Below are 23,079 nucleotides of genomic sequence, written 5' to 3' on the forward strand. Positions count from 1 at the left end.
TACTTACTCAGTATTCACATTCTGTTACTCGTGATTGTCATACTCACACCCATGCACCCATATACATAGGACACCCATACCCATACATACTCCATACATACTTATACACCTGCTGGATGCCCTAGCACACATAGAAACACACACACATCCACACACACACACACATTCACACACACACACACACACACACACACACACACACCTGGTCGCACTAACACCCCTATACTCACACATTGTTCTCCATGAGGTTCTCCCGTGCGGTCTTTATAACTTGCCCAACATTTGATTATAAAGATTCATAAATGTCCTGCCATACTCTATTAAATTGTTCTATTTTATTTATGTCCTCACACATTGCTTTTTCTATACTTAAATAATATTTCATCAATCCCTTCCCTGCATGGGGCCTGTGTGTCTTTCCAATGTTTCAAAATGATTTTCTTATAAACCAAAGAGGGAAAGAGGATCTGCCATCCTATTGGTTCAGATTATCTGTTCTCTGCAAAATACACTGTGTAGATGTTAATTTGCACTGAATTTTGCAGGTTTCATTCAACAACTTCTGAATTTCCAGCCAACCCTGTTTAATTTTCTTACATTCCCAGAAGGCATGTACAAGAGTCCACATGAGAGCCACATTTCACACACAAAGCAGAAGATGATGGGTCAAATTTATGTATTTTAGATTTTGTATAATATATTCTTGTCATGAGCTTATATTGTATAAGCCTCAGGTTTTCATTGATGGTAATATTATTGGTTATGTTTAGGCCTTCCTTCCATTTTGTATGTGTATCTGTGACATTAAGGTCCTTATTCCAAGCATCATATTTTAAATGAGTAATTATCCACCTGTGACTCAATCAAACATTTATAAACTTTACCAATTAGTTTCTATTTCTCTCCAGTTTTCATAAAAAGCTTCTCTAATGTTGTTGATTCAGTATTATAATTTAGCTCAACATTGTGTGATATCCAATTTTTCAATTGTAGATATCTAAATGTTTCATTATGTTAAGTTAAATTTATACTAATATGCACTCCTAAAATATTTTTAATCTTCTTCCATTCCCTCCAGTGTACTGTTAATTACAAAATTAGAACTACTTATTTTACATTTTGTAAAATAGCTAAAAATAAATTGTCCGGCTTGAGTTGGTAATCTTCTATTTTTTATCCAGGGATCTTCCTCTGATCTATTAATAACAGAGTTGATGTAAAAAGCTTGGGCTGAGTAGTAATACAGTTCAAAAATTTGAGTAACCATATCATTTTAATCAAATGTATTCTACCGATTAGGTTTATTGGCAGATTTGCCCACTTATCCAAATTTATTTTAAGATCTTTAAAAACACTTTAATCCTCATATCGGTGAGGTTACCCCCCTCCCCCACCTCCCCCCAACATTCTAAATCAATTGTATGCACCATATTGCTATGTAGCATAGTAATGTGATACACCATTTCAAAGCTTTGGCTCTTGGGAATCCAAAAATGACAACTTTTTTCATGTACAATCTGTATAGTGCTTTAGATTTTCAGATTAATGTTATTATGTCTCAATTAAATTTGATCCAAAATGCCCCCTCCCCCTCTTTTGGTGCTACCCTGACTTCTGGCTGCAGTGTAGATGCAGCACCATAAGTAGATGCAACATATTGGTACTGAAATATTCACAAGAATCCATAGAAATTGAATCTTCATGTTGTATTATCCAATATTAGTTGTACAAATGTGTAGTTTATCTTATACACACTAATTGAACCAACAAAGTAAATGCAAAAATAGAGACTGTTTTGTAATTATTCCATATTTTGTGTAGTCAGTCTATATCAGAACACCTGACATACAATGTAAATAGTCCACAAGAAACCTCAAAGTGTTACCTTTCATTTGAGACCATTATGCTTCTACACAAAGGGGTTCATGTGCAGTTAGCATTTGAGTGTCAGTATGCATTTTGGATAACAAAAAGTCCTATGGGGAGTTTCCATAGGCATTTTACAAAACGCATGAGCATACCTTGGCAAATAATGGTCTAAAGCACTCATATTTTCATTCTATATTGATCTACTTTTGCACACAGCCTCACAAGACCTGGTGCTAGGGCTCAGTTGTGTTTCTAAGGGATATCAAGTGACCCAGAGGGCTGAAATGTGGTCAGTTCAGAGATGCTTGTAATCCGGCAGAAAGAAAAAACTATATCCTCTGTAACTCTGTGTGAGTACATCACACAGTTATTTTGACTGTTTCCTACAAAAACTACAGGTTCTCAGCTTTCTATAGAGGTCCAACATTTGATGGTAGGCCCCAAAAGAGGTGGGAACAATGCCCCTGTAAATAGGCACAGTGCAATTTCAGGCAAAAACTTGAAATTTGTATTGAGATCTATGAGCAACAGTTATCATTACACAGTATTGTTTTTATCAGGGCTTATATAGCATCCTAGGTACTTAATCCTTCCTTTTTGCCATTTGAACTTGTTAAAAGACTGTTTACGGTTGGACAAAGGCTCTGTTATTGATACAAGTTCGGTTTTCCTCATGTTCATTTTATAACCAGATACTTTAGAAAAAATGTTTTATGATATTCAACCCATGTGGGATTGAAGTTTCAATTTTAGTGAGATACAACATAAGGTCATCTGCATACAAATTAAGTTTGTAACACCCTCCACCAATCCATATGCCAGTTACCTCTTCTGAATCTTCCGAGCCAATGGTTCAATGGCTAGGGCAAACATTGTTGGTGATAGTGGACCTCCCTGTCTTGTTCCTCTCGTTATCTGGATGGCCTCCGATAGGATCCCATTAGAGTAGACATATGCTGTTGGTGCCTTATAGATTGCTTGAATTATTTTTATTATTTCCTGTGGAAAGTCATATGCATGTAATACTTCATAGGCAACTCTATTCAAGGCGATTAAATGCCTTTTCAGCATCTACAGCCATTAATGTTAGATCTATTTTTTCTTTTTTAGCAAATTGTGATATTGATACACATGTTCTAATGTTTGTTTTTAAATTGCCAGGTTTTATGACAAAAAAGTTTAAATTTAAAGTAAGTAATTGTGTATGTGTAGGGTGTATTTCATACACAATCTGGCAACGTGGGAAGGGTCAGACTACAGAAAAAATTAATGGATCAGTGATTTAAAAAAAAAAAAAAGTTTGATGTTGCAAATTACGGGAGTTTTCCGGGAGAAATAACAAAACGGGAGGGTGCCGGGAGATGACCTTGAAATACGGGAGAAACCCGGGAAAAACGGGAGTGTTGGCATGGTCATGGCATTAAGGGGCCTACAGGACTAACTTGTTCCCTTAAGAAGGCAGATGTTTGTATGCATAGGCCTATGTTTTTTTAAATAGGCCTAGGCCTATGTGAATTCTTCTGATAAAAAAAAAGAATATGGGGCTCAGTGCATCAATGCATCACACCCAACATCCATTTCTTCTTGATCTTTACAATTCCTTACAAGGTACTGGATAAATAATGTATAAGACGCAGTAAATCACAGAGACGAATGTAAAGCTATGAAGGCGGGTGTCGGGACCTCAAGGATTTGCTATGCAGTAAACCTCACAGTGAAAGTTCTAGATTAGCTGCACAAAAGAAAACACCATTAGGTGCTGACCATAAAGTAGGATAAAACACAGATAAAAACAAATACTATACTTTGAAGGTAAACACACCCGCTCACAGTAATTTTTAAACTTAATCAAAGATCATTTCATCTTCAACCTTAACATGGATTTTAGTCAGTTTTAGAGCAGTGGTTCTCAAATGTTTTGTCATCCCCCACTTTGAAGGTGGAGAAATCCCACATAACCCCATCAACCAATTTTTCTTTTTCTTTTCATTTTGGTTCCATGTTACATTTCCCGTCTCGGTACGCTGGATTAGATGTTATTTTGAATTCATACGTCGGTCTGTTTATGACTGCTATGTTTGTATGTGGCTATTTTGTTTTGAATCTACGATCTTCCTTGTCAATAAAAGGCATTATGAAAGATAGGCACAAAAAAACAAATTTCCTCTTTGTTCATCACGCACCACCTGTCATGTCTATATTCCCCACTAGTGGGGCCCGCCCCACACTTTGAGAACCACTGGCCTAGAGCATGCAATAAAATAATATTTCATTGAATAAAATAATTTTGATAGCGTTAGGGTCAGTCAGGTCAGTTCAATGCTTTGTATGTAGTTATTTCTGGTTGGTTTGTGACAATATCAAGGAATACCATATATTCTCTAGAAAAATAAGAGATCAAAAGAAATCTGGCAGACAGACAGGACAGACAATACATTAAAAAGGAAGAAATGCAAATACACCACGCACTCAGTGCACAACTCGCACGCACATACACGCACACACACAAATCTCCAGAGTCATCACAATATATGTGTGCAAAGTAGAATAGATTGCATTTATTAAACTTGCATTGAAAGTTAGTGAGCAATTAAAAAGGGGAGTTAAAGCATGGCGCTGGTCTCTTACCAGCAAGTGAGAGGGCGACAAGTGATCATAGCGGTTAAGAATATCCATTTCAGCCTTTATTGAAGTTTACAGGTTTTCTGTATAAACCAAATAAGCGATGTCAATGGGGAAATCAGAAGAATCCTCAAACGTCTGAGGGGAGAGGAAGTGTTGGGTGTGTGTTTTATAGATCTTCCTTTTTTTTCTTTTTTTAAATAGTATCGCAAATGACCAATATATCCTTGGTTACCGTCCTTGCTAAGTCAGGAAAACAAAACAAAAAGGGAAAAAAAGAAAAGAAAAAGAAAGAAACCAATAAAACAAATGGAAATGAACATTCAGTAAACATTCTCATCTAAAGGTAGTTCCCTCATATACTCTGATTTCCTCTGTCATTATGTATACATAAACAAGTTTAATAACATACCAGTCAGTGGTTATTTCACAATTGAAAAACAAATAATAATAAAGAAACAAAACAAAAAGAAAAAAAACACATAAAAGTTTACACTCTTTTACACGTAAATAAAAGCTCGTTTGTATGTGGCGCCTTGTTTTTTCTTTTTCTTGTATGGGGATACTGAAGCATAGTTCTGTGTCATCTCCGGGGGTTTAGAAGCAGATTGTTTTTTTCCCTCTGGTCTCAGCTTGGATGCTTTGCAGGTCGTCCTCTGTGGGGTTTTTTTTTCAGCTATTACATAATTAGATTCTTACATACAAATATTGACAAAATCCAGGCTTTCACTGCCATGAACAGTCTATTTAATATCAATGGTAATAGTCGTGTGAGGAGGAAGAGGAGGAGGAAGAATGGGCAAGGGTAGGGCGGCGGGGCTGGGCACCGACGGAGGAAGCTTTCGAGATCGAGAGCCTCATAGCTGTCCCTCGCTGCAGTGAGCGTCCTGGCTGCCGCCCGGCTTCTCCCCGTCCTGATTGGGTAGCTCCTTGACCATGAGGGCGGAGGTTTTCTCGGAGAACTCCTCCCCGTCAGGCTCCAGGCCGTCTGGGCAGGGCAGCTTCAGCAGTTCCTCCCTCAGCTGTGCTGTGTGCCTCTGCACGGAGGACAAAACCACAACACAGGACTGTTAAGAACAGAAGCGAGCAACCCCACACTGCAGCAACTACAGCAGCAGCAGCAGCAGTATAGCAAACAGAAAATTAAAGCAGTATAGCAAACAGCAAATGAAAAGACTGGTACAACAGATTCTAGAGAGAGTCTGAAGGGAGGGATGTGGCTGTAATTACTAATTCACAACGTCAAACAGGAACTCAATAGAAAGAGGCACTCATCAACAAATTGTCATCTCAAAGGCCTTTACTGTATCAGCGAGGGTGCTGGTGGACACAGTTCCAATTTCCAAGCGTATTAAAATAAACACACACATGCACTCTTTTAACACTGTGTGTGTGTGTTTGCTCGGTGTGTGTGTGTGTGTGTGTGTTTTTGAATAAGATGCATTACAAAAACACACATCCGCCCTTTCATACACTATGCAGGCTAACCAGTAGAACACTGAAACATGAATCCTTTGTGCAGAAAGGCAGAAATGTGCAATAGTAAGATCAGCAGCTTGATAAAGGGCTGTGGCTACAGCACAAGAGAGCGGGTAGGTCCACTCAGTTTTTATCAAAGTGTCCGCCAGATTATTTACAACCATATTAATTGTGAGTATTTACAGCCTGGGTAAACCTGCATGCTGGGCTTTTCATCTGCTTTGCTGTTCTGTGTGTGTGTGTGTATACAAAAAAACTGTTCTGTTGTTCTGTGTGTGTGTGTGTGTGTGTGTGTGTGTGTGTGTGTGTGTGTGTGTGTGTGTGTGTGTGTGCGTGTGTGCGTGTTTAGCCCCAGCAGCTGGTCAGGAGGGAGCCTGGCAGTCAGTGGCATGAATCAAGCCTGTCCAGCTGAACCCACACTGCAGAAGGTGGGGGTAGATTATCCTGAGTGGCCAATTCAGACTTCATTAAAACTGTGTGTGTGTGTGTGTGTGTGCGTTGTGTGTGCGCGCGTTGAGTGTGTGTGTGCGCGTGATGGAAGGGCGAGTATGTGTGCAAGTGTGTATGTGCTAACGCACACACTTTGAACTAAGCTGAAAATAGGCAATGAATTTTACAACCAGCTATACAGCTGCGAAGTCAGAAACGGAGAGACATTTCTCCAAATGCTGGGATTGCATGTCCTTATCACAGATTGTTAGTGTGGGTGGGTTATCTTCAATTCTGCTGCTCACTTATACAGAATGTGTATGTGTGTCTGCATTATCTTTACTGACGTTACTAACAGGGATGTGTGGGCACTGGATCTCTCAAGTAGTACGAGTATGCACATGTAAGCGCGCGCGCGTGTGTGTGTGTGTGTGTGTGTGTGTGTGTGTGTGTGTGTGTGTGTGTGTGTGTGTGTGTGTGTGTGTCACCCCCTTAGAATTATAAGGTTCTATCTACATTCTGAGTAGTTCTGAGATATTGAGCTTCACAGAGTTATACTGATAAGCGGAACAAACCTCTTACATGCATATATGCATAAATGCATACAACTACAAGAAACGCCACACCTCACCTGTCACAGAATAAGAATATGTCAATAACTCAATTTTGACAAAAATGTCAGATACTGTAGAACCTTATAATCCTAAGGGGACGATATCTATCTGAGACTGATGTAGTGTGTGACAATGCTCATTGCTTGATAATATGTCGGGGGATTTGGTGCAAATATGGGGGGCAAAGCTCCATGCAGTTCAGATTGTGACTATGTGTGGCTGTATGCATAGCATGAACTACTCCTTGTTCCTGGTGTGGCCGCTCATTACTTTAGGAGCTACAATGTAGAGGATTACGGAACAGCCGTGTGTGTGTGTGTGTGTTCATTGCCTTGAGTGCATGTTGCCTACTGCTCGTGTGTGTGTGTGTGTGTGCGTGTGCGTGTGTATGGTTGTTACCTTGAGAGCTGCAGCGTGGTGGGACATGGTGCGGCCCACTCTCTTGTCGCTGCTGTACTGCTGGATGTCTGTGATCCACTCCTCACACTGGGCCATGATCTCGGCACGCTTCAGGTAAAAGTGCTTATGGATCACCTGGACAAGAACACAAAGGGAGACAAACACATCCATTGTTACGCCATGTCAGTTACTGAAAGAACACTCCCATTGCTACGACAAAAGCGTCGCCCCCTACAGGGGCGTTTGTTCTCCCTCTTGCTCTCTTTTTGACAGACACGTTGTTCGGCTGGCGGTCGGTGTGGTAGAGGGCTGTGCATATGCCAGGCTGATTAAAACTCCCCCGCTGCACATGCCAGCCTGTATTACCCATAATCCCCTTGGCCTTTGCCGAGCACAATGGCCGGGTAGAGCCCTGGGTGCACTGCTGAGGGACACGGAGTTGCCGGTGAAAAAGAAAAAAATGGAGTACCAGAGAGATGTGGGAAGGGACTGAGGCACTGTGTGTGTGTGTGTGTGTGTGTGCGCGTGCGTACGAGTGTGTAGTCAAGCAGCCCTGGAAGGCAAACTCTTCCAGCTTCCCCTTCCTCCCTCTATCCCCACCTCTCTCTTCTCGCTCCCTCGCTTGCCATGCAAAATGCATCTGCATCTGCCTGCTGCAATCTGGGCCTTGGCAGCAGGTGGGCCTTCTCTTCCTTCGCTTCAGCTGAAAGATGAGTGGAGCACTCGGCAGGCCTGCAGTCCATGTATGTGTGGCGTCCGTGCCCAAACACAAGGACCCCCCCCCCCCCCATCTTCTCCTTCAGTCAATCTACTATTCCCTCACTCTCATTCTCTCTATTCAAGACATCCACTCTCTTGTGCGCACGTCTTCATACCTCCTGGGGTGTCTCCACTCCAGGCACGCAGAACGAGGAGGGGAGGGGGTATCAGTATGAAACACCTGTATACTTTTGTAGCCTTTTGCAATTGCAATGAGATGCTGCAATTGGGTTGCATTCTGTCGAGTTCTTTTGGAAACTCTACAACCCTAACGAAGGCTACCTATGTACAGACATTGAATGTTTGAGACTATTCATTCCAAGCTGGAGATGAAGACAGCCAGCTTCTCTTAAGAAACTGGAGAACTTCAGTAAGGAGCAAGTGACACACATAATTCCACGGCTGACTGGGTCTCATCAGAAACAGAAAATGGAGAGTTGCTTTCGTCTAATGAGAAATGACTAACATTAAAAAGGTCTCCTGAGTTACCACAGATGGCTGATTCACCCCATAAATGTGGGGACAGGGGGGCATTGCAGCCAGAGAATGAAATCGTCCTGCCGATGACCGCTCGCACTCGGGGGCAACACAGCATGCGTTATGGCAGTATGAAATGGCCAGGGCTCCTTCAGGAAGGTGTGTGTGGTCATAAAAACCTGTTTTTATAGGGCCAACCAGGCTGCTGCTTTTCACTACGAAATGCGATCAGAAAGAAAGCTCAAGTCTGGTTTCAGTGGGGACACTTTTTTTTTGAGTGGTAACAAGTCTGTGGGGCTTAAAAGATAATCACCACATCTGTTTGCACACCTTCAAATAAATCAACAGCAGCTTGAAATATATATCAATGTAGCCTTTTGCTTGTACCCCCTGATGCACAGTGTCTGCTAAATTAATAAATGCAACGTAAACGCACACACACAGAAATCTGATGCCTCATTTGACACGCACTCAAACACACAGCAGAGGAACTGTTGGGTATAATTAATGTTGTAGGAAAGGGCATGATGCCGGAGGCAAACGATAGCTGGAGCAGGCGGATTTATGAGTGCTCCAGCACTGCCCTGAGCTCAGAGGCGCAGCGCAGCGCAGTGTTCACTTAAACTGTGGCCACGAAAAGCCAGACTAGCGTAGCCATGGCTATTTAAAAATAAAATAAAAAATTGTGCCTTTAATGATAGAACAGTGGAGAGTGACAGGAAGTGAGTGGGAGAGAGAGCAGGGGTGAGATCGATCCGGAAAGGACCACGTGGCGGGAATCGAACCCGGGTCGCCGGCGTACGGTGCAGGTGCCCCAGCCAGTTGCGCCACAGCTGGGGCCAGCCATGGCTATTTTGTTTTGCGTCACTCGATGAGCACGGACAAACTGAGGGTGGACACTAGTGTCAGTCATTCACTACCTCACTCACTCAATCAGTCAGTCAATCAATCAATATCTCCTAGGAACAGTGTGTGAGGCCTGGAATGGTGCAGAGGGGGAGAGAAGTGCAACTGTGTGCTAAGTGCTGTGCCATGCTTCATCTCACAAACCTTGCTTGGAGATCTGGTTGCCATTACTGATGGCTGGTTATTTGCCCAGATCAATCAAGACTAAACTGCTTTGTGTGTGTGTGTTCGTTTGTTTGTACGTATGTGTGAGCTTGAAAACATACAAGCGCGCGTGCGCATGTACACACACGCAGACCGTTTGGTGCTTAGCTTTTCTTTAATGAGCAAGCTTATGCTGATGGTCAAGGGCACATTCTCAAGGTCACGGCGCTGTGTGGAGCGGGAGGCGGGATCGTTTAGCAGCTCTGGTCTCCTTTCATTGCAAAGCTCCAGGGCTCCATTCACACAATCATTGAGGAGTCAGGCGAGAACAACAAAAGATGGCAGCTATTCTCCTGTAAAATGCAGCCCCCCACAAAAGTGGAGACAAAACAGACCGAACAGAGGAGGTCATTTGTAACAAGACCGTTTGTTTCAGTGCCAGGGACATTTATTAATGGACTCCTATTGAGGAGTCAGATCCCAAGGGGTATTTGTGTGTGTCTGTGTGTGAGCTTATGACTTTTGGTATTTGGCATGCACATCAATCACAGCGTGGAGAAGACACACCGGAGTGCATGGACACATTAGTCACAAGTGTGCCACATACACATGTATGACCAAGATGGGTCAAGTCTCAACAGATGACCTTTACAAAGACACGCCACACACAAGATGCACACAGAGCTCATCAGCACTGAAGAAATGCCCCAACGGACGTCTGTGCCATAGATTAAGATGCACACTCACTCCTTTCCTTCTTCTCTTGCCTTCTCCATCCCTCTCATTCACAGCTGATTGCATGTTCGGGTCTTGGTCCACTAACAAACTAAGTGACCTTTTAGGTAATGTGGGCTGCAGGGCAGTGGAGCGGGGTGAGCGTCTGGGCTCTGCGAGATCAACATGCAGATAAACACCTCATCAGTGCAGCCGGAGCCACTGCAGGCCAAAGGTCAACACACTCATGCTTACTCTTCAGATTCCTTCACATTCCGTGAACACATTCCGACCCCATTTTCATTTAGGCTGTCAGGGTTGCCTTAACGAGAGATTTTATGTCATTCACCCAGTTATGACATTTACCAAACTGCCCAAAGGTTGTGAGGGAAATAGAAAATGCAATCTTTCCATTTGATCTTTGTGTTTGCCAACTGCATTATGCATTGGCACGATGAATGTAAATTTGCTTGCAAAGCACTAGCTGGTCGGTCGGTGTCAGGTTAGGGGGAAGAGGAGAGTTTGAGCCTGGTCAGATGGACATGTGGGACATGGAGAGGATGTGCACGAGGAGAGCGAGACTGATGGGAAGAGATGGAGAAGTGGGTGGATCTGTTGTGAGCAGGTGGAGGAGCATCAGCGAGCCAGACAGCTATCGGGACGCGTGCCGTGCACCACCTATATACTGCACCATCTATATACTGACCAAGCGGCCGCTACCCTGCATACATTGTGTCACACACACAATGTGTGTGTGTGAGGGTGAATGTGCATGCGCGCAAACACACACACACACACACACACACACACAGGACGGAACACTCAATCACTGCCACTGCAAGTGTGTGTGGACACGAGCAGAATTGTAAAGCAGAGCTGTATGGCCGTGTGCATGAGTTATTCTGTGTCAAGTGTGCATACAGTATACATCACGGTCTTCCATTATCTGTACAATCTCCGCATTCTAAGCATGCGATGAATATGTGTGTGTGTGTGTGTGTGTGTGTGAGAGAGTAGGAAACGTGTTTCATCTGTGGATTGGAATCCTCTAGGGAACGAAGTAAAGGAGCCAGCTGGAGATGCCCCTTAAATAAGAACCATTACACTCTGCTCATGGAGATGTGCACGCATCCACCCGATTATATGTCCCACTGGACGGTCATGGCCAGCATTCATTTCCCAAAATGAATATTGCTTAAAGAGGCTGGTCTACAACCCCATATACACCTGGCTGTGTGAGTGTGTCAACATGCCTCCCTAGCTCTATTTTTAGGTGGAAAACTGGAGGCAGGGACCACAGCAGAGAAGAGAGAAGAAGCTGTGTCTCTCTCTCTCTCTCTGTGTGTGTGTGTGTGTGTGTGTGTGTGTGTGTAGGGTGATTGATTGCCTTGCCAGCGTTGCCATGGAAACCCCCACGGCTGTGGCGCGCACACAGCGTTCCCAGCCTCCTGGTCCGGCCCTTTGCCGAGCGGTGAAGATTCACTGAAACTCACAGCTGGGACGAGCAGCCACACTCTGCCCCCCCTCTCTCGTTCTCTCTCTCTCTCGATCCCTCCCTCTCTCCATCCCTCTCTCTCTCTCTCTCTCTAGTGAGGAGCAGAGGGGCAGTGCTAACTGTAGCCCCGGGCGCTGTGAGTGGCAGCAGAAGCGGCGTCGGTGTTGGTGCTCGGAGAGGGAGCGGAGCGGAGCGGAGCAGGCTGGGCTGGTCGCCGGGGCGTGTGTGAGGCAGCGAGATGACTGCTGTTCCACCCAGGCTCAACAGAGGGGGAGTTTAAGCCAAACATAAATAATGCACCACCAAGTGCTGTACTGAGCATAATGACTCCACATTAGAACAGGATACACAACTATCCTGTGTGTGTGTGTGTGTCATAGAGCACAAAAAAAGAATTGGAATGTAAGATAGACAACAGCAGACACATCCTCTCTCTCACTCACACACACACACAGACCTTAGTAAGCAAGGTAGAAGGGAATTGTTTCCGGTAGCTTTAGCTGTTAATGAAATTCAGTGTTTCCTCTATGTTTATTTCAGCATGGCGGTCCCCCACGGTTTAATTAATACCGCCACGGTATCAGAATCAGGGCAGACGCACATTTGCTTTTTAAATAAACCTGCGACGTATCCTCCCCTGCTGGCTGCCGCTCACATTGCAATTTAACAATAAGTAGCCTAAACTAGTCAGTGGTTATTATGGCCCGTCTGGTTTCAGTTCACATATTATATACTGTATTGATGTAGCCTATTTAAAGCATTAACTTTCTTCTCAGTGTTTCCTCTTCATTTAGCGGTGCCACTGATTCAGAATTAGGGGAGACGCAAAATGGCTGCCGCCACTGTTAAAAAAAATCTAGCGGAAACTAGAAATTAAATGTGCTAATGAGCCAAATGTGTGAGTTAGGAAAGTAAAAGCTCAAAATGGAGTTCTGTGTGTGTGTGTGTGAGTGAGAGAGAGAACCAGACGTGATATCTTCACACTGATTAAGGCAACATCCACACCACTCCATCTTTGTTTTAAACTCAATTCAATAAAGAGTAAATAAAGTTTGTTTTCCATGTTGCATGCACCGCTGGTAGGCTAGTAGTCTAAGTGGAAGACAGCCATGGGGAGTCAAGAAACGTCAGACTGACATGGTCCAATCAGGAAGCAACCATGGGTTTCCTACATCATCCTTTTCAAATGTTAGCGGATTTCGCTTTCCGCATTAAAACGCAACGCTAGTAGTCCAGATGAGCGGCGAAAACATAATAAAACAACTTTGGATTCAAACCAAAACCTACTAGTCTGGATGGATCCTAAGTCAGCGACGGCCACAAAACAAATGACCCAATCACACTCCAGCCACCCTACAAATGGCACCAATCACACTCCAGCCACCCTACAAATGGCCCAATCACACTCCAGCCACCCTACAAATGGCCCAATCACACTCCAGCCACCCTACAAATGGCCAGCCACCCTACAAATGGCCCAATCACACTCCAGCCACCCTACAAATGGCCCAATCACAATCCAGTGGAGCTTGTGCCTGGTGTGTGAACAGCCCTTGCGCTATCTCGCTTTCTCTCTCTCACCCACACACATCTCAATCCATATTTTAGCATGTGACCTGTAATTGCTAATTCCACTTCACAATCTCCTTTGGCATTATTTAAAGCCTCCTCTTCCTCATCCGGTCCTAAAAATAGGCACAGGATGCCAGATTTTCACACATAGGGAGAAATCTCACCCTAAAATAAATCTAGCGGTAGACCTGCTCCCGTGCAGGCACAACCTACTGCCGCATCCCCAAAACCTGCTGGAGTGTGATTGGCTGGCAGGCTGTTTATCTCTCCTCTCCAGGTCCCCTCTCCCCCATCCACTGCTCCAAATATGAAGATGGTGAGGGAATGTCGGAGGAAACCTAATTGAATTTCAGGGGGAGGCAGGGTGGTGTGTGTGTGTGTGTGTGTGTGTGTGTGTGTGTGTGTGTGTGTGTGTGTGTGTGTGTGTGTGTGTATGTATGTGTGCTTAGGCAGTCACTTGAAGACCTGCCGTCTCCCCGCTTGTGAGCCAACGGTCCATTTCACCCCCAGCATTGACGTCAGAAGCCCGTCACTCGGATGTGGCTGGATGCTTGTGCGTGCGTGCCTGAGCCCCTGTCTGTGTGTGTGTGTTAAACATACAAAACATTCTCCCATATTCAGCACATCTGCAGTTCTATGAATCTGTGAGCAACATTCTGGCATGATCCATGAAATTCTGGTTTAAATCAAACTCCACAAGAAAAGCAGAGTCTCTTGGGACACATTCTGTTAATGTTTTTGTTTTTCCTAGATGAACCATAGTGAGTGTGTGTGTGTGTGTGTGTGTGTGTGTGTGTGTGTGTGTGTGTGTGTGTGTGTGTGTGTGTCCCTCTCTTTTGCTTCCAGTGTTTCATGTGCCTGGCATGTTGCCCAGCAAAATGGGCAGGGCAAACTGGGAGAATGGGATCAGGTCTCCTTAACGCGGTCTGCTAGTGAGACAGTGCCAGCACAGGTCAGGGATGGCACCATTGTGTTTGTGTGTGTGTGTGTGTGTGTGTGTGTGTGTGTATATATATTAAACAAGATTAACATGAGTGTGTATGCGTGTGTGTGTGTGTGTGAGTTGTATAATATTCTGGCTTGTCTTTGCTCTCCTCCGTGTCTGGTGCACATCTAAACAATGTCACGCTGAGAGAAAACATTTGTCCTGAGACTGGGACGGACAGATCCCCCCCCCCCACCCCCACTTCCCCTGGTCTCAGGTAGGGCCGGAAAATCCATTACCATTTGGCAAAGCCCCAGTGGTTTGGCAGCAGCGCAGGCATCTGGGACCTTAATTGGATTTCATGTTTTTCTTTTTTCCTAAAAGTCTCTCTCTTTAATCCAGGTCCACCCTTCCCAAGCCAAATACTGTAATAGACACTGGCTTTCTCCTCAGTGTAAACACACTCTAACAACACACACACACACACAGACACACACACCTCCACCATACCGCCCCCCGCCCCCAGTCTCTCCTCCCCCTACCACACAGGTATACACAGGAGGAACATAATGCCTTTAACACCATACGCATGCACCCTCAATGGTCAACGAATCCAATAAACTGTAAACATCCTCCGGCGACTTCTAGGAAAGAACATGTCCTGTCCCATGTTGCGCCGTCTGAATGATCTGACATTCTACTGGTGGGGTGTCTTTTCATCCGCCCTGGCCCTGCCCACACGTACGAGGGCTGCCAGCCACGCCAGTCTGAGCGCACATCATTAAGCCCCCCCCCCCCATTTCTCTCCCTTGCTTACGCTCCGGATGGAGCGGGTTGAGTGATCGCTAGTGCAGGAGCCGAGTCAAGGACGGGAAGAAATCAAGAGTGTAGCCGAGGAGACGTGTGTGTGTGTGTGTGTGTGTGTGTGTCTGTGTGTGTGTGGAGGATATTATATACATCCGGAGGATATTATCTGCCTTTGGAATGAATTAATAACACCAAATTTATGATGTGACGTGACAGTGGCCTGATCGCTGGGGCAGGGGCAGGGGCAGGGGCGGGGGATGGGGGGGGGGTGTGCGGGGGTGTTGACATTTCTGAGCATCTCTGGTTCCTGGGGTACAAATTGATTTGGGACTGTTCGTGTGGAGGCAACAGGAGATGAAATTTTGGGAGGGGCTGAGATTCATCAAGCGTGTGTGTGTGTGTGTGTGCACATTTTTGCAGATACTTTAGCAGGGTCAAGGGTATATGAATATGAATGAGTTTCTCACTTTGAACTTGTGCTTTTGAAAATACATCACAGGCTGCACGTGGTTGTGGTTGTGTGTGTGTGTGTGTGTGTGTGTGTGTGTGTGTGTGTGTGTGTACGTACGTACTGTTTATGGGACTGTGGATCTCCCTGCGTGTATGTGCTCGTGTCTCATCACTCACCTCCTTGAAGCAGGGAGAGGGGTTCCTCATCTGTTCCAGCATGGCCCACTTGACGGTGGCTTGCCGGATGTTTCCGTCGTACTCGCGGGAGCTTTGCGTGCCACTGGGCGTTCCCCTTGAGCGCTCGTAGCCAGGCTCGTTAAAGTATGGCTCTGCCACCAGGATCAGAGACTGAACAGACACTAGCACCTGAACAAACACACAAAAAAATGTGTGTGGGTTACTGAACTCAGATCTGCTGAATTAATTATTGAAAACTTTGGCTGCATCTGGTTACATTTGTGTTGAAGTTGCCCCCTTAAAACAGCTGCACACTTGGCCTATGTTCTGTACGCGGATTAGCACATGAACATGAGCCAAATGAGGGGCCGGGGTCACGGGGTCACAGGTTCACGGGCTCGGGGCCTGAGGAGCTGGAGCGTTGATAAATGTCTGCCCTAGCTGGACCGCTAGTCTCTCTGGATGAAGGCATCTGCTGCGGGACGGAATGCTAATGAGAGCGTCTCCGAAAGGTCACAGAGCTCATCCACGGCTGGGCCACTATTAGAAAAGTTCCTTTTCCAATCTCCATTGAATACACCTCCAGTGTCGCCGGGAAAAGCCCTTGCTTGCTTATCTGACACGGCTAACCTTGAACTTTCCAGAAACCCAACGCCCACCACCATCCATCTGCCGCCCAGCGTCTGTGCGTTCCCCTCGACAGCACGGAGGCGGTCCAACAGCCCTCCCTGGCTGGCACGCCGCTGGCCTGTCTGATTTCCATTATCGACCCCAGCGGACACTAACTAAAATGATAATCAATGGAGACATCTCTATGAACTTTCTCCACCTCACCCCATCCACCGCACGAGAGGGCTTTTTTCCCCCCAAAGGACGAGAGATTGGATGCGGAGGAGGATGGGATGGGGGAGCGGAGCAGAAGGGTGGGGGTGGTACCCATACTCGCTCGTTGCGAGATCAATAAAAGCGGAGAACACCAATTCCCCAGTTCTCAATATAGGATGGCCTATGGTGCATGGGGCAGAGAGGCATGGGGGCGATGGAGGCTGGGAGTAATGGAGGAATATCAGTTTTAAGTAAATCAGATAATGGGTGACACAGGGGGATGGGGGGGGCGGGGGCAGGGATGATGATGATCTGCTAGCGTGGGCTACACACGGATGCTGGACTGGAGCAGGCTAGAGGCCAACGCACCTCACACAGACTCTCTGCTGGTTGAGCCTCCTGACTAAAGGCTGGGTCTGGAGAAGAGCTCACATCCCTAACAGCCACACGGAGACGTCCAAACCAAAGGCTTCACAAGGAGCGCTCGCAGAAACGCCACCCGTTTTCAGATCAGCACAAACTCCCCTGGCAACACCAGACAGCAAGTTGTCTGTGTGGCAAACGCGTGACTGACAACAATCATGACACGCTCACCGACACGCTAGCCAACTTTACTCCAGGAAGCAAGCGTCTAAAAATAGAAATGGAAGACTGAAACAATCAGTCATTTCCCCCCCCCATCTTCTTCGCATGAGGCATTTATGCATCTGTCTATTCGTGCATCCATTCACTTTTAACCCCCCCCCCCCCCACTTGAGATAAAATGGGGTCATGTGACCCGTCGCCACCCCTCTTAGTCTCTTAGTCTCTCTCTCTCTCTCTCTCTCTCAGAGAGAGAGAGAGAGAGAGAGAGAGAGAGAGAGAGAGAGAGAGAGAGAGAGAGAGAGAGAGAGAGGCTGCAGTATTTATCATCTTCAGAGCAGCTAGAGAGAGAAAGCTGCTGGAGGGTGAGACACACAGTGCCTCTCCCCAGGCACCCTACTGTGGGAGACTGAGAGTGATGCTCCATACACAGTTTGGGGAAGCATGAAGGCAACCTAACTCATATTTAGATTACCATGTTCATTTAAGAAAATGCAGAGGGGACTTCATATGGGGTTCCTGTAAGGTGTGTGTTTCTGTGTGTGTGTGTGATAAAGAATGAGTTACCTGTAAAAAGCTAGAGGTTTGCGGGTTCCACTTCTCCTCTGGTCGACCATGCCAAGTGTTCAGGATACTTAAACACACCTGAGACGCAGAGCGACAGAGAGGGAGAGACAAGGAGAAGGAGGGAGAGGACAGGGAGGAGGGGTGCAAGAATGAAGGAGGGAGGAAGAAGGATTATGAGAGAAAGGGCAGAGGAAAGACAAAATGGGAGGGAAAACAACAATGAGCAAAATTTGTCAGATGCATTGCCAAACACACTGAAATGCACTCACAAACACATCTGCTTCACACACACACACACACACACACCAATAAAAACTGGATAAAAAAGCGCATATCTCCTGTCCATCAGAGTGGCATGTCTGATGGCTAAAGCACACAGTAATTCCTGGAGCAGCTGTCACCTCCCATCATGAGAGTACCCTGTGAGAGTTCAGCTAATAAGGGCCAGGGGATGGGGAGGGACGAGACCACCTAAACCACCGGTGACCGCAGGAGAGGGGGAGCAGGAGGGAGAGGAGAGAGAGAAGAGGTCGTGTTGGGCTGTCTTTCTGGGTGTAGACCTGTGTGTGTGTGTGTGTGTGTGAGATGTAGGGGGAGTAAGATAAGTAAAATATAGGGTCAAAGACATAAGAATTGGGACTAAAGACAGAGAGGAGAGTTATCCTCACGGCTGCTACCCAGACAGAAATGCTGGCCAAAGAGCTGTTGGTCTTTACTAAGGACCTCACACATGTTGAAACTTCCATCAGACCTAACACTACTACACTGTACGCACAAACACACACATACACACACAGCTATATATATTATTTTAGTGGGGTAAACTAAAAAGTAAAAATACAAAAGCTGCTGACAAAGGCTGCTTAAAGGGGTGGTTCAGGATTTTGTACATAGGACCTCATTTCCAAGTTAGTAAGTGTGATATTTATCAGTGGAGACCGTTTTCAACATCAACACATTTCATCCAATACTTCTAGTTGCAGAGTTCGCAGGTGCTAGGCTAGCGCAAGTCATCAGTATGTGTTAGCCTGCTACTAAAAACAGTCTTACCCACTCCACAGTACACCCGAGGCAAATAAATTATATGACGTAAATGTCTGTGCTGAAAACAGTCTCCACTGATAAATATCACACTTGCTAACTTGGAAATGAGGTCCTACAGTATGTCCAAAATCCTGAACCACCTCTTTAAGACCTAGACATGAGTGTGGCCACAGGCCTGAGGTGCGTGGCTGGGTAAAGACTCACTTTGCCGTCGTTGTAGAGGTTGGGGTTAAAGCGCACACTGTGTCCCCCGGTGGTCTCCAGGTTGACCAGAGGGGGGGAGTTGGGGTAGTCCTGGGGGAAGTACACGTCAAACTCAAAGCAGCCGTTTGCATATGGGGTGTCTGCCGGACCAGTAATCAGGACCTACGCAGAAAGGTGCACACACACACACACACACACACACACACAGACACACACACACACACACACACACACACACACACACACACACAAGAGTGAGAACTGTTGTGTTGATGGATAGTTCACCTAAACACACAGGACCACAATTCGGTTCAAACATCAGAGTTTTTTGATCTTTAGTGATTCCAACACATTATCTCAGGGCATTTTTTTAAACATCTAAATGCATTGCAAAAAAAAAAAACTAAATTCATTTGAAGGGCCTTCAGTTGTGCTTTGACAGGTTGTCAATTTGTGATGCGCACATTAATGAGGTACAGAAGGCAGGTGTCGACATCAATCAGTGCGGAGAGGTAGTAGTGAAGCACGTCCAGAGGAGAAGTGTGACTGCGCCTCATTAAGCACTGACTAGAGTGACCTGTGTGTGTGTGTGTGTGTGTGTGTGTGTGTGTGTGTGTGTGTGTGTGAGAGAGTGTGTGCCCCCCCCCCCCCCCCACCTATTCTTTCCTGATCAATGGAGGGAAGACCTCTCATCCAGGAGGAAGGGCAGGGCAGTCTTCAGCGAGCAGCCCATTACACAGTCACAGGTATTCAACCTCAGTTGTAGTATTCGTGTGTGTGTGTGTGTGTGTGTGTGTGTGTGTGTGCGCATATGTGTGCAATGTATGTGTATGTGAGCATGTGTGTGTGAGAGTGTGTGTGCTTGCTCAATTTTCTGGCTCTCTCCTCTCGCGGCCCTCAGAGGAGTGGGTAATCTGATGTGAAAGGCACAGGGGCGAGACCTTGTTTTGAGTGCATTTGGCGCTGCCATCTTGAAACAAACCCCAGGGTTTAGTGCTGGTTGGGCAGCGCAGAGGATTACAGACTAAGGAGGCAGTGTGTGTGTGTGTTTGTGGAAAGAGACGCACAGAGACAAGAAACAAGGTGTTTGTGCTCAAACGTCAAAACGGAGCATACAGCTGACTGACTATTCAGCAGACAGAACAGAGAAAGAGAAAGAATCAGACAGCTACACGATTGAGTAAGACAGATCTAAAAAGCTCTGGCACAGAAAACTGATAGAAAAAAAGAGGCACGGCAGAATAGAGTAGGGGTGAAAAGAAAAGAAAAAGAGGTTTCAAAGAAGAGAAAAAAAAGGTTTCAACGGGAGTCCCTATGACAAATAGAGATAGAGGGGGAGAAGCTCCCACGGATGGAGGAGAGCTGAGCAGTGGCGCTGTTCAGAAAGGCAGGGAGGATAGATTAAGAAATCATCCACAGTCATACATTAAAGACATCACTCTGCAGATGCAGCACACCGGAGAGGCAGGGTCTAACCAGGTCAGGCAAGGCAAGCCTCCCTCTGAGGAAATAAAGAGGAAACTGAGGGAGAGGAGGACAAGGTGGAGGAGGAAGAGGAGGAGGAAGGGAAAAAAAAAAAAAAAGAGGGTGAAGAAATGTCTGTATACTCTGGTGGAAAATCCTTCGGACGGGACCAGCGGGGATGCGGAGACTGAGGCGCAACGTTGCCACGGCAACAGGCCGGCTCAGTGGCCCGCGTCGCCCCAGGGAGTCGGGGGAGTGTCGCTCAGGCGCGAAGAGTGTTGTGACAGCAGCGCTCAGGCCCCACACTGCTCGCACACTCACACCATGAGAGCGAGGAGTGTGTGCAAGTGCGTGTGTGTGTGTGAGAGATAGAGAGAGTGAGTGCACACATGCATAGATATTCTTATCTGAGCAGGATACACTCTGCTATTAGACAACATTAAGATTGCATGTTAATGCACACGTTCGGTTCAAGAGAGATGTGTGGAGGAGAGAAGGAGGGGAATGAAGAGGAAGAGGGAGAAGAGGAAGGAAGAGGAAGAGCAGAGCAGAGAGACGAGAGAAGGAGAGAGACGTGGCATGAAGAGGACACAACAGAACAACGTGGACATCTCCGCCTGACTCCAGTCACACACACTTTGGCCTTTTACGTCGCCAGCCTTGTGAGCCGGGGTTGGTGCGCGGTGTGGAGGAGCTTTCCAGTGGAGCGTGACTGAGACATGGCGGACCAGACGAGGGGGCTCTGACATTTAGCCAGCGCCGCGGCCGTTAATCAGGACGCTGGGCGACGGCCGTTTATAAAATGTCATTAGAGAGCGATGGCCGCCGTCGGGTTTGCCCAGAGCCGAGTCGGAGGTTCTGGTGGCGACGGGGGGGGCGGCACCGGCCCAGAGCTCCGCTCCCCGTAACGGGTGCAGATGGTGCTCGCGCTTTTCGTTATGGGGAACGCGGAGGTTCCAGACCAGTCAGCCGTGGCTAAGACACAGCCGAAATAACTGGAGTCCCGCTGAGTATCTCTCTCACACCACACACGCGCACGCACACACACAGCGCGCGGCCCTTTGGGGAGCACTACTACAGTAACTGGTGCACTCCTCACTCCCTCGGTATCTCCTCACACACCTGCCCGGAGCCTTTGAGTGAGCTCTTCTGCTGCAGATGCGGCCCCAGCAATAACGCCTTTATTAAAAAAGCCCCCAGCCTTGCTCACAGAGGCAAAGAACACAAGAGGAAAACAAATATGTGTGTGTGTGAAAGACGTGTGTGTGTGTGTGAAAGACGTTTTAATGTGTGAACGTGCGCTCAGGAGTCTTAGTGAGGTGTGTGCCCGTGGGTGGCTGGTTGCCTGCTCAGGCCCCGTACCTTCATGATGTCGAGGCGCTCCTCGTCGCAGCGGACGAAGACTGAGGAGGAGGAGGAGAGGGGCAGCGAGGTGGACAGGGTGACGGCCTCCTGGGCCAGCCGGCGTGCCCGCGCGGCACTGTTGGCATCGCTGGCATTCTTCACCTGAGACATGTAGTGGTAGTTCACCTTAAACACCAGCTTGCCATCCTCGTCCTCCGACACCATCTCAAATGTGTCTGTGGGAAACAGACACACAAAGCATGTACACACAAATGCGCGCGCGCACGCACACGCACACACACGCACACGCACACACACACACACACACACACACACACACACACACACACACACACACACACACACACACACACACACACACACACACACACACACACACACACACACACACACACACACACACACACACACAGACAGACAGACAGACAGACAGACAGACAGACAGAGAGAGAAAGAAAGAGAATGAGAGAAAGAAAACAAGTGTAAAAAAACACATACAGGAGGAAAAAACAAGATTAAAGGCTGCTATGGAAACCTTTTCCACAAAAGATACACAGCACCTCGAAAATACCCTGCTTCCATCCTCCTGCTCTTTAATCACACAGCTTCCGTCTGTCTGCAGACCTCCTGGGGGCTCTACCTGCCCCCTCCCTCCTTTTCTTTTGCCACCAACTCCCCCTGTTTGTATTGGGGGGCCAGTGCAAACCTGTTTGTGCTGGTGTCAGCTGCGATTACTTCAGACGTCTCCCGCTTGCAAAAATCAATTGCAGCGGAGCAAAAGTCTGCCCATCAATCAGCTGGTGCCGGGATGAGAAGTGACAGTCAGAAAAGCCCTTCGCTTCCCCCACCCTGAGAGACGCGTCGCGTGCACACACAGCGATGGCATTATGGATCATTCCTGAGTGGAGATGCACTTGTGTTTTTCCAGCAGCTTCCCTCTCTCTTTCTCTCTCCTCCATCCTCCATCGTTCTCTCTCTCTCTCTCGCTCACCTGCTCAGCCTTTTTTCCTTTGCTCACACCCTGTATCTCTTTCATACACACCTTTCTGCATCATCTTCTCTCCCTCACTCACTCCAGCTTTCACTCCCTCCCTTTCACCCTCCATTTCTTCCACTTGTTCTCTCCTCGCTTTCCCCTCCTCTTTAAAGCTCCCTCTCTCCCTCCCTCCTGCAAACACTCTAAGCAGAGA

The 23,079-nt window shown here is 46.7% G+C and overlaps 1 protein-coding gene across 6 annotated transcripts in view; it reads right to left on the minus strand.

The window, feature by feature from the left end:
* Positions 1–4,399: 4,399 nt before the first annotated feature.
* Positions 4,400–23,079, minus strand: part of birc6 (baculoviral IAP repeat containing 6) — a 139,108-nt gene continuing 120,428 nt past the window's right edge. For all 6 annotated transcript variants that reach the window (XM_076285656.1, XM_076285655.1, XM_076285653.1 and 3 more), the window contains exons 69-74: positions 21,887–22,104; positions 19,061–19,222; positions 17,813–17,890; positions 15,839–16,027; positions 7,413–7,547; positions 4,400–5,528 (exon numbers count right to left, since the gene is read on the minus strand). In XM_076285656.1, the coding sequence (XP_076141771.1) occupies positions 5,349–5,528; positions 7,413–7,547; positions 15,839–16,027; positions 17,813–17,890; positions 19,061–19,222; positions 21,887–22,104 (962 nt within the window). In that variant the 3' untranslated portion in view covers positions 4,400–5,348. The remainder of the gene's footprint in view (positions 5,529–7,412; positions 7,548–15,838; positions 16,028–17,812; positions 17,891–19,060; positions 19,223–21,886; positions 22,105–23,079) is intronic.

The sequence above is a fragment of the Alosa pseudoharengus genome, unplaced genomic scaffold, assembly GCF_046254945.1.
Source record: "Alosa pseudoharengus isolate Yale_2024_CS ecotype anadromous, Long Island Sound unplaced genomic scaffold, YU_APseudo_1.1 YU_APseudo_1.1_scf_15, whole genome shotgun sequence".
In the NCBI taxonomy this organism is placed as follows: domain Eukaryota; kingdom Metazoa; phylum Chordata; class Actinopteri; order Clupeiformes; family Clupeidae; genus Alosa; species Alosa pseudoharengus.